Source organism: Battus philenor, unplaced genomic scaffold (genome assembly GCF_028537555.1).
Source record: "Battus philenor isolate CCGP_79_NKW_IND1 unplaced genomic scaffold, ilBatPhil1.0.hap1 SCAF_14, whole genome shotgun sequence".
Lineage (NCBI taxonomy): Eukaryota > Metazoa > Arthropoda > Insecta > Lepidoptera > Papilionidae > Battus > Battus philenor.
This window is the reverse complement of record NW_027181676.1, coordinates 12,035,621-12,053,173: the sequence shown is the minus strand read 5'-3', so window position 1 is coordinate 12,053,173 and position 17,553 is coordinate 12,035,621. Positions and strand designations below refer to the sequence as shown.

General features: G+C 33.1%; 2 protein-coding genes across 2 annotated transcripts; one reads left to right on the top strand and one right to left on the bottom strand.

Annotated features, from left to right (window-relative positions):
• Window positions 1-220: 220 nt before the first annotated feature.
• LOC137918403 (uncharacterized) lies at window positions 221-1,738 on the top strand. The gene is made up of 2 exons (XM_068761204.1): window positions 221-400; window positions 470-1,738. Exon 2 carries the CDS (start codon window positions 582-584, stop codon window positions 1,656-1,658), a length of 1,077 nt encoding a protein of 358 aa, XP_068617305.1. The 5' UTR covers window positions 221-400; window positions 470-581; the 3' UTR covers window positions 1,659-1,738.
• Window positions 1,739-5,969: 4,231 nt separating this feature from the next.
• Window positions 5,970-16,052, bottom strand: LOC137933704 (serine proteinase stubble-like). The gene is made up of 6 exons (XM_068777728.1): window positions 15,707-16,052; window positions 14,754-15,014; window positions 12,784-12,976; window positions 9,502-9,799; window positions 8,098-8,247; window positions 5,970-6,850 (listed from the first exon to the last, which is right to left on the bottom strand). The coding sequence occupies exons 1-6, from the start codon at window positions 15,981-15,983 to the stop codon at window positions 6,713-6,715; spliced, it is 1,317 nt and encodes a 438-aa protein (XP_068633829.1). The 5' UTR covers window positions 15,984-16,052; the 3' UTR covers window positions 5,970-6,712.
• Window positions 16,053-17,553: the final 1,501 nt, after the last annotated feature.

The following is a 17,553-nucleotide window of genomic DNA, read 5'->3' as shown; positions in this document are numbered from 1 at the left end:
AAAAATTATTAATATTCACGATGTTAAAATCGAAAGTAAAAATTATTTAAATTTTAAATAAAACATAGGTTAATTGTTATCTTATTTATTACGGACATTATGTTTAACTACCCACTATTTATTATTTTTAAATTTACCTAAACAAAAATTATTGACGTTATGTTATTATTTTATCATTGTGTTGACGAGAGTAATTTTACTTTATCAAAGTGGTGTTCAATGTAATTTAAATACGTAGGGAGATTGTTGTACATATTTTTATATAGTTACCAAAAGTGAGATAATCATGATGTGTACCTACATTTTTAAAATTTACAGAGTTGATGTTTGTATAAACCTTTAAAGCCAGCAGTAAAGTTATTTTCGGCAAAACATGAAAATAATCAAAGGAAACTAAGAGGTAACGAAAAATTTCGCTATTATGCAAGCTATTATGTAATATGGGATAATTTAAAATCATTTTAAACAGATTTTAAGGTATACGAGAGCAATGTTAGAAAAATCCAAACAACGCATGACTAGACCCAACAGTTAAAATATTTACCAGGATTGCAACATTTTGCGCACCAAATACAATTACTATGAACTGGAATCCAAAAGTCCACATAGCACCAATGCCTTTCTATCCGCCACCTATAAGAATGCCTTTGGCTGTAATCAATCCATCTGCCATACAAACACAATTATGCACTCGTGTTAATACTAAACTTATGATACCGCACACGGTACCTCCAAATTTATTCTCTCAACCGTTCCAAAAATATGGCAATGCGTTCGCACCTATTATACCAAAAAATTTAACAAGCGCGCCTGTAAACGATGTAAATAATGACATTACTTATGAAACACCATTTTTATCTGTAACATGCACGCCCGTAAAACATATAAACAATATCATTAATTATGGAATACCTTTAGTACAAAATCCGACATTGGCGCCTGTAAATCATATAAATAACGTCATTAATTTCAACATACCTTTGATGTCTCAAAATATGTGTACATGTCCGTTTGTGCATTGTATAAATAATAGCACAGGTCATGAAATCAGTTGTGTACCAGAAAACGTAACATGCGCGCCAGCAAAATGTACAAGATTTGATTATACCACACCATTCAGTAACACAAATGTGTCTGTAGATAATGTAATTAATGATGTTAGTTTTAAAACGTCTTGCGAGGATAACACAGACCCAAATAACACGTCGTCTACATCGGAAGGAGAGACAACAGTCTACGCGGGAAATAATCTGAATTTATATTTCAATTTGCCACGGGAACTATTTCCATCTGCGCGAATGTTTCCAATCGATCCAAATGTGTTAATAGATGAATTTTGTAAGCTGGCAGATATCGAAGACCACGCAGCTTGGATATTAGATTTGGAATTCGGAATACCTAGAGAAGCTACTACCAGAATAATCGCTATATATAATGTGAAATACAACAGTATTCATTGCAAGAACACACCTATCGCAATACACCCAGGTTTTGAGAGTTGCGACGACGGCTTCAAACAAGCTTTGTTATTCTACTACGACTGTATTATTTCGGCTTGGTACAGAAGTTACGTCATAATGAATAATGATATATCAGTGGATAATTTCCAGAGTTGGTTGCAGTTGCCCATGCAGACTTTTGGAATGTGTTGGCCATAGCTCACATGTTGAGCTTCCCTTGTAAATATAGAATAATAATGATAATGTAATTATTTAGTTAAGTTCTAATGTTTGCTTATAATTTTGATAAAATTTGAATGCATTTTTATGATTTTATTATTTAAAATATTTACCTCATTTTAAATTAGTTACACTGAAGATGGCATCAAAGTTACATTATTTTAAATATAACTTCTTATCACAATAAGACTAAAAATTTAGTGTCTTTCAGTACACATTTTAAATGCCGAATTTTTAAATACTAATATTTAATTTCAACATTTTCTTATTTTACACAAAAAATATGCAAAAAGGCAAATGCATATGCCTTGCAGTGGGCGTACATTTCCACTGCAAGACATAAGCAATCCGTATTGATCCATTATGATAAAAGATCTATAGCGTTTTTCAGATGATCAGGTTTCAATATGGATATATTACGAACTAAGAATCTCATCCGTTTGAAAACTGAAATTTTTAATTTCTGCACTTTATAGGTATCGTGATATTTTCTGAATTATTAGAAATTTACTAATTAAATACAAAACATAAAAACTTAAATAAATAAGTAAAAACTCTTCTAAATGATTTTAAACGTTATACGGTTAACAGCGGTCGGTAGAAATATCGAAAATAACAATTACTAAAAAAAACTTTTTTTCATGTATTCTATGTACATTATGATTCAAAATGTTTTAATTTTTTTTTCACATAACATTATTAGCGACCAGTTTCAATTTATTAGAGTAATATAAAAGATTAATACGAAAATTTATGCAACAAACCCGTCGTCATTAACAATGACGAAATCTCCATAAATATAATCATAGTCATAAATATTTGAGCTGCAGGATATCCACAATTGGACATAGGCCTCCGTCAGAAATTTCCCATAGGCCCAGTCGGAAGCAGTATGCGACGCCTTTTGTCTAACTGTTGAGGTATTCTGTTCACCTTGTAAGTGGACAATAATTAATTAATAAACATTCTATTAATCCATATAACATATTATTTCTAGCGATGACAGCTTACAATTATATAAATATTTTATGCGTATGAAAATTGAAATAGCAAACGAGTCCTTATTCAAAATGATAGTATTTAAAAAAAATGCATTGCAAACATTATGGAGAATTAAAACGAATAATAAAACATATAAATATTATACGAATAAACAAAATAGCAGTATCTATTTTTAATATTAAAATAACCGCTTTCATCTACAAACATACGAATATATATACGGTATATATACCAAATTATTTTTTTTACAATGCTCAGACTTATCTCTGAAACGGCTGATGTAATAAGGGGTAACTTAGGCTTCTTTTTTATTAAAATTTTTAAACAAAAAAAATTACACTCAACATTTTTTTTTTGCTAAATTCCACGAAGACACAGACAGTTTCTAATAAAAAAAGTTTACAGTTGTATATTTTCATAAAAAAATGTTTAAGGTTTAGTTTTTAAAATACAAATTATTCCTAATCAAGTTTAATAGTTAATAATTGTAGCAGTTTACAGTAACAAAACGTAAATTTCTAGTTTTTGAATGTTATCGTCAAAGGCCTACCAGTAAGCTTCTAACAGCTTATTCGGAATTCCTGTAACAGGGAATTCTGGTCGTACATTCGAATCGAAATCTCCGACCGCAGTTATGCGCTTAATGATTAATTTGACTCGCTAATTATAAGCACGCTCGTACGCAATGTATTAATCAGAATTCGTGGACCTGAAATTTCAACAAGAGCTAATTAACATTGATTTGTTATTATAATCAAATCAATATAGCTGCATCCAGAATATAGAACGAAACCGAAGGCTGACCTACACGTTAATTACGTTATTTTTGTAATAATACACAACATAAAGTAGTTCAGAGAACGTCTTTGACCTTAATATGAATTCAATTTCTATGAAAGAGGTCTCTATAAAAGCGATCGCTGTAAATGTTAAAATCTTATTTCGAGAATAACTTTAACGATTTCGTTATTTTTCCTATACTTTAAGTCTATTGCGAACTTCGTTTACAACACTAATAAATAATAATAAATAAATCACATAGGCAGTGATTGAGTGTTTGTGGGATCACACTTGAATATCAGCTATATTGCATTGAATATATGCCTCATCTAACAAAGACACAAATCTACAGGAAATGTATTAAAGATATGTCCAGCAGTGAATGCCCTGCGATTGAAATTATGACGATGATGAGATGTGTAAGATGATTTCGTCTTATAATAATGAATTGTTGACTAAATTTACATTTGAAATGATGATGATAAAATTGTCGTGTTCAAAACCATCAACTTTGTTTATTACGTCGTTTCAGCGAATAGATGCCGACTGCAAGACATAGGCTTCCCCCAAAGATATCTATGAGAGGATTTACCGTATTCGCCACGTTTGGATTTGCTCCCAATTTAGTAATAGGGTACGCAGAAGACAATACTGCCCATCCCCAGGAAACATGAATTTTGTACGATTGTATCCTGGAAATCGAACCCACGTCCCACAACTGCAAGTCTCAGTCCTCTACACCTGGACTATGACTGCTTCATTATTTGTTTACGAATCAGAAAAAAAAAACAACCAACCTGATGAGGTTGTGTCAAAAAGCACTTTTTCGAAAATATTTATTTTAAGTATTAATGGACATTAAGGTTATATTTTGATTATTCGTGCAAGAACGTTTTTCGGGTAAACAAGTATCCGACAAATTTTCTGTCACAAAACTGTAGTAGTCCGTGACAAAACTACCAAAATTTCGACTGCAAAAAGTTTCTAATCCATTTGTAATAAACGGATCAAATCAGATTTCTCTAAGACACTCAGACTACCATTAACAAAATTCAAAACGGATTTTAAAAACAAATTGATGGAAAAAGCTTATTATTCAATAAACGTATTTTTAAATGATAAGAATTCTTGACAGTGATGTCGCCTCATTAGGCTATTTCCGATAAATAATAAATAATAATATAAATCTGTATAGTTAAGCTTTGTTAAAACAGTTATTATTGAATTTCTTTCGTTCCTTCTTCTCCACAACTATAACAATGCAAAGTAGAGTAAAGTCTAAAATAAAATAGATTAAATAATTAATAGGTAACAGTTGATATTTATAAAATTTCGGTTATGTTCTTATGTTACATAACCTAGTTTTATCTTTATATTGATCAAGTATCATTAGATAATTTTAATAAACGTTGCTTTTTATTTAATTTTAATGTTTTTATACTAGCTGTCCCAAGCCCACTGCGCGAACCTAATTGCAGTGGCCTCAACTTCCCAGAGGATCGAATTTCGTAAAATCTGACCATAGAAATATTTGTACCATATTTCAAGTCTCTAAACCTTACTCTTTTAGATATACCATGATGTCTCTTATATATGTACTGGATGATAGATATAATCTTTAAAAAGGTAAATCTATATCTCATTTGTCAGCAAAAGTTTTTAAGTATGTGCTATATTTATCGCCGGGTACTGTACATTAATTGACCCCAAACGATCCATACATTATCATTTAAGCTTTTTCACCTATAACCTATTGCACTGTATATAATTAAAAGAAAATCGTTCGGAACATCATCTAAAGGAACACCGTCAATTTAAGATTTGTTACTTATCAGCATATGTGGTATTACACACATTTTTTGAATTATCGATTTTGAAATGAAATAACGTATAGGCAAAAATAAAAATTAACAGTAACACGTTTCGTTGTTTAATCATTTAACAATACAGTTATGTGCAAACGAACAATAATATAATCAACGTTATAATAAACTATTCAATCAAACAAAATTATAATAGAATACATAGATATAAACATCACTATTTTAAAATTATACTTATGAACTAAACGCTCTTTATGTCTCAACAACGTGATTTGGTAAAATATTTCACATTATTGTCAACATTATAACTCTTTCTAATTACCTTAAAAAATACAAGCAATGAGTATACAAAGTACCATTAATACCTAATGCGAAAAGCTTGTTTTCAATAATCGACACTGTTAAACAGAATGTTCTAGAAATATACACGATAAAAGGTCTTAGAAATGAGAACGGATACAAAAGAAATAAAATGTCAGAATGAAAATAATTAATGTTTTAAGTTTTACAAATGAACATCTATTTACAAAGCTCTCTCGAAGTTCATTAAGAACTAATAAATAATACTGTAATAGAATACAAAATCTTACAACGAAACGGCAAGAAGTGTTGCGAACATATTTACAATTCAAACGCGTTTAATTAAATTATAACTATTAAAAACTAAATATAGTTTCCAGTTTTGTATATCAAACTCGTAATATCAAAGTCATTACAAAAAGGGTAACCTTTATTGTAAGTTAAGTATTTACAACATGCCATGGAGAGGAGCATGATCTGTATAAGAAAACTCCAAAAAATCTGACACACGACAATCAGAAACATAAAGGTCTCGGAAAAACGTCTGGGCATATCTTCAGAGGTATAGAAAAATAGAGTAGAAGAATCATGTGTACTCCAGGAATTGAAAGAGAAACAGAGGCCAATTTAGACGATGGAAGGATGAAATAAAAATGACGGCAGGAAGTTTATGGTCAAGACTGACACAAAACAGAACGGAATGGAAGGGGATGGAGGAGGCTTCTGCCAACAACAGACAAACAGACGAAGGTTGACGATGTATTTATTTATAGTAAATTTAATATTGTAAAATTGTATATGTAAACATTTTCTAAATAAAGGCTTATATTATAAATATTTACAAAGAGATATTTGTATAAATGTAACAATAAAATTGCTATTTAGCGTGTAATAAGCTGGGATTGAAAAGGCGTTTATTTTGGGTACAAGCCGTGCTACAACGCCGCGTTGCTTTTCGTGTATTTTGATGCCTCCGCTCGCTATTACGAGCCAAGCCCAGCTTCACGGCTACCATTAATAAAACGCCTCAGAAAACGTTGAACTATCATCAACGTTTTTGAAGGTAACTTGAACTACATTGGTTAATTTTTCGATCGAAAGTCACTTGTTTGATCACATTCTTATAACTCAAGAGTTCACTGTCTGTAGAATCCATGGAACGAATTTTGATATTCTTGTACAAACGCCTGGAAGATTAGCTTCGCCGCATCCAATACCCCAACTGATGATACCAGCTAAGAAGTACCTCTGGTCTTTACCTTTGACCTGTAAAGCAGATTAAATTGTTCCGGAATTAAGTTATAAATTTCTTCATCTAATACTAAAGTGAAATGGGTGAATAAAATTACATGTCACATATGCTCCGGTTCATGTATGAACGACATCATTTGGCAAGGAATCCCAGCACTCTCTGGGTATAATAGGTAGTGTTAGTAGCGCACTTTCTAATGATTGTGGCTTCAAGCCAAATTCAAAATCGAAATCATAAGATCGGACCTTTTAACTGACTTGAAAATCTGGTTACGTTCAATAAGAAAATTTCATCTTACGTATATTACTAGTCATTTTAATAAATAGTTGCTATTACCACATTTAATTATTCATAAAATAATTTTCTATGGACATCACATTCACATAGTATGGTTGTGGCCATGTATGACCAACAGAAAAGATTTCTTTTACAGTTCGTCACATACAAGTATTATAAATTTCATGAAACAAAAACTAGTAAAAATTTGTGACATTTGGTCGTACAACAGTGTAAAACATAATAAAATTTGGGAATTTCTCTCACTACAGTATTTAAAACCATCTAAAAAAATACAAAAAAAACTCGATTGAGTTTGTTGTACGCTTTTCTCTTCTTTATATTTTTCGTAACTCTTTGCTTTGTTTTAAATTGAAATGTGCCTTTATAAAGGCTCTCTTTCTGATTACATGTCTCTTGTCATATATATATTGTCATAAATGATCTAAAGAAGATTCAAATAAAGTTGAGTTCTCTATATCTAATTTTTAACGCGGAAATTACCACCATTCACAGCGAACGATATTTGAATGAATATACAGGGTGATTGGTTATAAATCTAAAAACTTTAAAGGGGTTTATATATAGCCTATTTACTGTCAATTAATATAAGGCACACCCCATACAAAAATGAATTATTTCAGAAATAATAAATAACGTATCTATAATATAGTCAGAAAAGAAGTTTGCAAAATTAGGATTACTGCGTATTCAAATTAATTAATTTTTACTATTTGTTCCTGAAGATCTTGAACTGGCAGAAATTATTGGCTTGTCGTATTTCAATTGAAATACTTCATATTTAGGAGTAATTACTTTATACAGTATGATTGGAAATAGCTATACATTCACCCAGTACATATTAAAGATTTATCTATAGTCATATTAGTATAAATAAAAAAAAACTTATCAAACATAAAAATGTTTCGTCGTCTATGATTAAATTATACAAATATAGAAGATATTAAATAGATAAGAAACGCACTTGGAGTGGACCCCCTGAGTCACCCTGACAGGAGTCGTGTCCTCCCCTCTCATGTCCGGCGCAGAGGAATATGTCCGGGATAAATTCGTGGCGACCCGCCCTCAGGAACATTGACTTGCACCGCTCGTTCGACACTATCGGAACTTGTACCTGCGTCAAATAAACATTATTCTTAGATAATAAAAATTATTAAATCTTTTATTAACGAGAAAGATAACATCTTCTTTAATTTTATAAATAAAGTCCTCATGATCTAATTAAAAGTTCAGACGTTTATGCATAACGTTATCAAAGCTTGACCGCGACAAAAGTTCAGATAAACTATCAATGAATATTATAAGCTTATAAGCACGCGATTGTGCAGATTTAAGTTTAGACATCTTTTGTATATATATTATCATCATTTTAGCCTTAGAAGGTCAAAGCTGTACACAACCTTCCCCCTTCGTACGCCTCTCCAGAACCTTAAAGCCTTGCTACGGGGCCCGCCCACAGCTATTTCCACATGCCAATTTCCATGCCACTTTCGCACGGCTACGGATCTCCTCGTTCCAATCTCAGGTAAGATAATTCAAAATACTCATTTTCTCAATCCAATAGTTTATCAGACGTTACGTTTTCAACGTACGGCTACTACTATTACAGATAAACTATCAATGACTCTTTAAGACAAATTGCATCCAACTATCGGTAACGATAAATAAGCAACACGATGTCTGCAAATTGAAATATGGACATTTTTTTCACGTACATCATTATCATCATTTCAACCGTAGTATGCTGCTTGATATAGATTACCCGCACCGAATTCCAATAGGACAAGTGTCAAGCGGTTAGCATTCGTCTTTCAATAACCTTAACAAGGTTCATTCACCTTGTGGTCGTCCTATACTGCGAATGCCAGGCCTAAATCTCCAGTCTAGAACCTTAAAGCCCAAACGGCCATATGTTTTGAGTGTTATGTGATTTGTCTACTGCGGATATCCTCTTTCCTGACCAGCTATTAATTTACTACATTGAAATTTACTCCCAATAATCCAAGCACTTAATGAAAGTAATTATAGTTAAATGTCAAAGGTTTGATCGCCTTTACTTATACACGATTGAAAGTTTATCTTAGGATTGTAAATACGAATGATATGTGATATTAACCCATCTCGACTCCTAGTGGTGTATAACGACTCATATTCTCTTTGTGATAGTATGACTTTATAGTTGGATTATCAGCCGACAGACGCCTATTATAAGGTATTGGCCTCCCCTAAAGATCTTGACCGGTCTTGCGCTACCTGCAGCAACTTCCCGCGACCTTAACTATGTGGTTGACCTCCTAATAGGGGGCCTACTCATGCCATGTCTGTCAGAACGGGTTAAACCTTAATTAAATAACGTTCTTGTACATACCTCTTGCAAAACCGAAGGTAACACACCACCTTCAGAAAGTCTGCCCCAACCGGTGACGGTGGCATTTTCTCCCACCAGCAGATCGTCAGACGCCGGTAAGCAAATAGGCGATATATGCGGCGCAAATTGAACCGGAGTGTCCAGTTTCACCAGCGCCAGGTCGTATTCGTACGTGAAGAAATTGTACTTGGGGTGAACTGCCTTCCTCGCCACGCCTCGTTCCACAAACGGATATTGCTCGGAAACTGACGAGAAGTCGTATTCACCAACGCGTATTCTTATCTGAGATGTTAGAAGACTGAAAAAGAAACGTTAACCCTTTTAAAACATATTCTAAAGATATTTATATATATATATATATATATACCGCATACAGATGATATCAATTTGACTTATTTGCTTAAACGCTTGTATCCAGTATAATCCAGTACGCCGTCATAGTATTTTCGTACGAATTTTTGTGTAAAAACCATTTTAAATAGATAAAATTTTAGAAAAAAAAACATTGACGTTATACGTGTATATATTTTAGCACCATGCGCAGTTTCTCTAAAAGAGCTCTTTACTTCTCTCGTACTATAGAATTCACGAACAACTCTCTTTTGTAGTACAAACATTGTATGGAACTAACACGCTCGCTGTGCATAACTAAAATAGGCTATGCTGTGTTGATATGTGTCAATTGACAGATTTTTTAATATTAAAAAAAATGATCACCACCCACCCGAGAATTTTTCATCACAATCTGTCAGAGTATGCCCGTAGACACTAAAACTCTGCTTTATTACATTTATATGAAAACAATTAGGTCCTTAAATAAATTACAATACATAACATGTTTTAGACGCCATAGATGTCGACGTTTCAGCCCATAGAAGCAGGTTGACGGTCGCTGGGAACTTGTTTGTATGTAGTAACAATCCTTTATAATTAATTTACAACATGTTAATTGTGTAAGATCGTATGCCGGGAATCTAACCAGCGACCTACGATGACAAGTGTGAGTCTCTATCGTTGGGTTACTATTTATAAATGTTCTAGTAAACCAAGTTAAAGTTTAGAATATTTACTATGTTTAGAATATTTACGAGGCTTTTTTAAGTTAATATTTATATTCACATAACCGCTTGGACCTAAAGGTTGGTTGAATGGATGTTATAGACAAGCACTGCCCAAGTTTTCCGTCCACAAGGACCTATGAGACCAGATGACCTTATTAATGTCCTCGGAAAATACTAGAAATAGTCCGCTTCCTACTGTTCTTATTAGAAATTTAGGCAGAGGGCCTCCATATAAAATATTAATACTCTGTTGCTGATAGAGAACAGAGTTTATTCCCTCTATTATCACCCTGGTAAACTACAAATCTATGTAGATATCTTGATGATCAAAGAAAAACACCGGGATCTATGCACACCTTCCCCACTCTAGTTATCATAATAATTATTTGAATATGGAACGTTATATTTAGTACAATAAATACATCGAAAGAAACAATAACAAACTGCAAAATTTATCTGTGAATAGCTTCCAAAAAGTTTATCCCATGTTTAGTGATCGTACACCCTAAAAAGTGGAACCCGTAGATGCATTATATAAATTAAAAATATGAAAAACGCCCATCTCGGCCCGGGTGTGCCGAAAACATCACAGAAATATCACGAATCTGTAGTAAATTGTTGTTCTACATTTGTTTGTAGATTTCGTGTATATTGTATACATTTAGAGGCATCCAGTACATTATTAACTTTGACGTATCATATTTTGCGTATTACGTTATTGCTGTTCTGAGAACAAATGCCAGTTTGCATTATACCAAATGATTGTATTTAATATTTTGTTATGTGTTTATTGCAAGTATTATATTTAACATCTCTGTTCTAATTATAATCTATGAATAATACAAAGTTTAATTACTTATGCTTTAAACCTAAATTTGAATTATTATTGGAAAAGATACAGGCTTTTGTTACACAGTAAATAACTATAGAGTAATACAATGTCTTTTATAAGCTAGCATAAAAGTCAAAGCCTTTCCGGTGTGGGTAAGATCTAAATATAATTTAAACGAAAATGTCAATAAAAAATTCAATTTGAAAGAATGTTCACTATAAAGCATCAAGATATTTAGACGTTAATTCGTAGTTTCAATTTCATACACATTCACTTTCGTAATTATTTAAATTGTTAGAAAGGGTAAATTTAACGCTCATCACACGTGGTTCCCACAGAAGAATGCGACTGCACACACGGCCAGAGCATCATTGAATTTGCTTCTGGAAGCTTTCTCCCAGAAACTGATCCGTTGCTTTGGCGATAACCTCGTGACTACCAGGTCAAGGCTGACTTAACTCCAATGTATTTTATCTACAGGACTACCTCTAAGAGAGAGTTTACAATAATAATCCACAAACTCTTGTGAATTTAAAAGAAAACAATCGTGTCGAGAAATCAGCTGAATTGAACAAAGATTACTGCAGCGGGTGGCGCAAAGCACATGGCCCTGTTTTTCACAAAAAAATAAAATCAGAATTTTTATTCTACCGATAAATGATTTTATTAAAACATTATGTTAGATATAAAATTTTTTGTTTAAGTTTGAAAACAAATTTGCCACCAGACAGGCTGTTTTTTCTTTATTAACGGAATTTTTCATTACAACTAAATATTTGATATCTCTGAAACTATTGATTTTTATAAAAAGTGTAAATATATGAATTACAGTAAATGAGCTATACATTCACCCCTTAACAGCTTTCACTATTTACAATCACCCCGTATACATCCCCACAGCTTACGAAATACATCTATGTATGAAATAGAAATCAAGCGACAAACACTCGAACAACACAGAAGTCTAAACCGAACGCTAAGTTGTACGCATAAATAGAAGCGTTGTAATAAATGTAAACTATTTACGTTTAAAAATGCAAACAAGCACACAATATTTGTCCATAACATTAAAAATTAAACAACGAACGCGCCCACGACTATATAAGCGTTTTTGTTAAAATGGTATATTTTTTTATGTTTTTCTGCAATCAGTCTCAGAGCATTTGAAGATTTGTTCCTTTTCCATTATCTCCTTTGAGGCGCGTCTCGGCAGGAAATATCTCATCCTTCACTATCTGTGACCAAGTTTTTATATGTCCTAGTGTTTCACTCGCTAAGAGTATAATGGTCTATTTACGTTTAAACATGTCAATAAGCAAATGGCATGTCTGCTAGCAACTCAAAAGATGGGCGTACGGAATGGTAATTTTGTAAAATACAATAACTCACTCATCTACACAGTGGCCAGCTGTTGCGATCCAACCCTCGTTAATGATGGCTCCACCGCAGCGATGAGTAGACGAAAAGCCGAAGAAGGAGTTCCTTCGCACCGACACCTGCCACGGCCAACGTCCGAAGCTGGAATCTTTGCCGCCCATAATACGAGTCTCCGGTCTGGGCCACATCGCTGTGACTCCACAATCTGAAATGTACATATCAAATATATTAATAAAGACCTATTGTAAATACTCAAAGATCTCTAAGGTGTTTAACACTATGGAACTAATACGACCTATAGTCTTTGGATCAGAATGTATTTGCAGATAAAAGCTAGTTTGGAACCCTGACTCTTAACCTAAGTTGAAAGATGTTAATACAGAAGATATAAAAAAAAATTGTTTCTGTCAAGTTGAGCTCTGTATTTTTTAATCCAAAAAAAAAAATTCAAAATTTAAAGAAGTAAGAAAAAATATGTCTAATTGGAAGCAGCCTGCATCCAACGTTTTCCGATAATGTTCAGATACTCATCTATCCACCTGAGGGTATATACCTTAAGCTGCGCCTACCGGTCTGAGATCTCAACTCCAGAACTTTATGGCCTCAGTGGCCGAATGTTCTGCGTGCTATTGCAAATCCATGGGCGATGCGTCAATTCAACTGTGGACGTCCTATAGCTAAAATAATAACGATTACGAAAAAGAAACATAATATAACTACCGGCTCAATAGATTCCTTGATTATTTTTACATTTATACGAGTCGAATGACTAGACTGAATAGTCGGCCTATACTGGAGTCATGATTAATTTATTCACTATTATCACATTTCTGAATCATTTACGTATAGTGACCCCTTGTGCACGGAAGAATAATATGTCACTAGAGAGTTTCAAGTCCGCCTTCATTTTAAAAAATATCACAACATATATAGTCGACTATTTTTTTTTCGTTATTACAAATATGCTTTCTTAATTCAGTCGTTAGAGCAATATATTTTAGAGCTTCACCATGACTACAAAATCTTTTATACCACACTATATAAATTTATAGCTTTATAATGAAGCATTAAATGTGAAGACGTAGACGATGGTCTGTAGATCATCGGAGGACACTGGATGCAAGCCACTTCCAACCGGTCCTTTTTGAAATCTCAGGTTAGACAGTAGTCTATATTCACGATTAAAGTGATGATGTTAATGATGATGACATGAGAGTTGATTGTAAAAGAGTACGTTCAACAGTACAATATTACACCTATATTTCAGTAACCATCTCCGAAATAAATTCAATATTCTGACAAGTCAACCCGTATAAATAAGTCAAAGTATTTTTAGCGAAAAGGTCATCGCCTTTTTTTCCCGGAGCTAAGATTTTGCCGGAGAAATGGGATGAATCAAAACGGATTTGATAAACTGTCAATTTCACGACCTGAGAGAATGTAACGAAAAATGATTTGGGGTAGAATTATTAGTTATTTACAAGTGCTCTTTATAATAAAATAACATAAGGATATTTACCAAATCTATGTTATGTATTATGTACATAATTTGATACTGTCTTTTACAACTTCATCGGACTCAGAGCTCGTACAAGTGATATTTGGAAAACATAAATCATCACAGTGTATTGATACTACTGTCCTCTTGCCTAATATTGACGAGATAAGCCGTTTAACTTCAAAATTAGGAATTGCGTGGTTTTATATTCCAAATTTATAATTTGCTCAGCAAAAAAGACTGTCACACTGACCATCACTAGATCGAATAGCTGCTCTTGCCTTTAAGATGTTATTGATCACACAGAAACTATTTCCTTATCTAGTTACAATAATAGTTTGCAAATACAGAAAAAACCTGGAAAAAAATAGGTCTCCTTCAGTAATAAGGAAACTATAGAACAATTGTAGACAAATAAGTCGTTCTGACTTCAGTATCACGAGTTAAATAAGTTCAATGTGAAATGCTTTAAGCTGACACTGACCGACGCTATTAGTGGCGGCTGTGGTCTGCATTGGCAACGGTGTGGGATCCTCAGTCTTGTTGATCACGTTCAGTGACGGGTCTTTCGGTTTTACGTAGTTCTTGTGTGGCTTGCTGGTAGTGGTTGTGAACTTCTTGGTCGGTTTAGGCTTGCCCGCAGGCTTTTCCCAGCTCGAAGGTCTCGTCTTCGTGATGAATGATGGCTCCGTTGTCGCCTGCCAGTGGAGTGTGTTCAAGTTGCTCGGCCTCGACATGAGGTGTGCTGAAAAATAGGAATTTCCACTTTAGATCATATATGAATTATATACAGGATGATTAGTTATACGTGTAAAAGCTTTAAAGAGATGGGTGTATAGCTTATTTTTCAATAAATGTTTTAAAGTCTATACGTATAAAACAAACCATACTGTATAAAGTGACCACTCTATAGTATAATACAATAATTTATTTTTTGTATTGGTGTTAGACACACCAATAACTTTTGACAGTACAAAGTCTACAGATGCAAATAGTTAGTTCTTCTTACATTTTGTTAAATTCAATGTAAGGTAGCATTTGTTAGATACGCTTTAACTAAGAATATTATTGACATTCATGCGAATCAACTATTTAGTATAAAATTTTCTTTTTGTAATTAACTTAGTGTAATTATCAAATTATTAAAAACTATTATTAATTTTTATTAACCTTATTTTGTAATAACTTAATCGGTTCTAGAAAACTTTTGTTTTTAATTTATAAAGAGATTAAGTAATTTTATGAATCATGTATGGACGTTCATAATTGGTTTAACTAGCGTTATCATTTTGTCGTATATATTTGCTTCCTATTGATAGCTGTGAGATTTAAAATAAACTAAAATAATTGAAATACATATGTAAAGTCTCTTTTTACTTTATAATAGTTACGGGATTGTCTTAAAAAGTTATTTAGTTATGATTATAGCATTCTTACCCGCATTAATGCTGTTCTCCGCATGCTGCTCTGAGACAGCCATCGGCCGCGCGCCGGGCATTATGCTAAGACTAGACGAAATTTTGTTGTGGGGACTAGTTTCCATTTCGAAGCTCGGCCTATTTACATTTTGGTACTTATCTACACTGTTATAAGGTATTTTATTAACTATATCACTATTTTGCTCGCTACTCGATTCTATTATTAATGAGGGTAAATTGATTTCAGGCGGCCGATAATTGTACGATGTGGGCGCGCCATCTATTGGCTTTGTCATGAACGACGGCCGCTGCGTCTGCGAAGTTGGTCGCGTTGTTGCTTGTGTAGTTTCGATAGATGGTGCTGTACTGTAAGTAATAGTCGAAGACGCTGGATACGGTCGATCGGTGACTGTGACTGGGCTTTGTGCTTCTGTAAATGATAAACATAATATTAAAAAAAAAATTGATATTTACTTAGTGAGTTATTTGTATCCTACTTTCGTGAAAATGTTCGAGTCACATAACGCTCATATTTCTTGGTAAAACGCATTAGCAATTACCGCTTAATCTAAATATTTGATTTATGAATCACGTTAAGCAGCGTTGGTTGTCCTCCTACAAAATATACAGAAAAACTTGTTAAAATTGAAACTGTTTTCAACACGTTCTTATGAAAATCTGTGGAGGAGGTCATTAACAAACAGTTCTCGTCTTATGGCTGTAGCTATGATGACAACGATAACATAAATAAATTTTCTGTTGTTTTAATACTATATAAGTTAAACGTACATGACACCGTCTGAGTCACATAACATTCATAATTCCTAATAAAATGCATTAGCAATGTAGATTTACTCTAATACTTGAGTTATGACTCTCTTTCTAGTTCCGTTTATGATAAAGAGAGGGCGTTAAAATGTATTTGAAAAAGTAAAACCTTTTGAATATTTCAATGTACCTTCGATAATAATAGGCTTGTCCGGTAGTCGACAGCATGAGCCGAACATGAAACCGTCGACACATACCCCCGCATGGGTTCCACCCACGCGGTTGCACTCTTGCACCCACATGCATGCCCCCCGAGCACCGCCCACTGAACACGATTTGCGGGACATCTGATAACCTGAAAAAAACAATAATTCAATATTACTTTTACGTTACATTATTGGAATTTATTATATGAATTCATAAATATTAATTTATTACAGCACCATCTATGTTACACAGAATAAATTTCGAAAATTATCAGTGACGAGTAAAATTGAAAGATAACGCCATCTACCAGTTAAATTCGTAAAATAGATTTTAAGGCCATTTTCGTGTACATTTTCTTTTCTTATGAAAAATTAAAATGAAATACTTTTGCGATATTATTGTTAAGTTGAATTTTAACGTAGGAAAAAACGTAAGCTACAATAAACTCATAATAAAATAAAAATCGGAAATAATATTAATCGATGTAATAATTGCTTTGTTTATATAATTATTACGGTGTCATTTCAAAACCCATCCGCTTTGTTCTCTTTTTTAACAAAGTTGAAGAATTAACTCTTCTTCTCTGAGTTGGTTACATAGTTCTCGATACAGGAGAACGAGGGAGGAGATAGAGTGAAGCTCTCTCTGGACTATATTTCGAAATCTATCAGGTCGACTAAAGTTTGACATTTTTTTCTTTATTTTAAATAAGTTTTAGACTCCCAATAGCATTAATTTTTTTATGTGGTCATCCATAGCTGACGCTAGATGCGTTCAATCCGAGCTAGATGGAGCTCTTAAAGCTAAAATAACTGTTCATAGAAAAGCCCGCTTTCATAAATGGTCACATCTGTATCAATAGACTTTTATTTATTTAGGTCTTCGTATTCA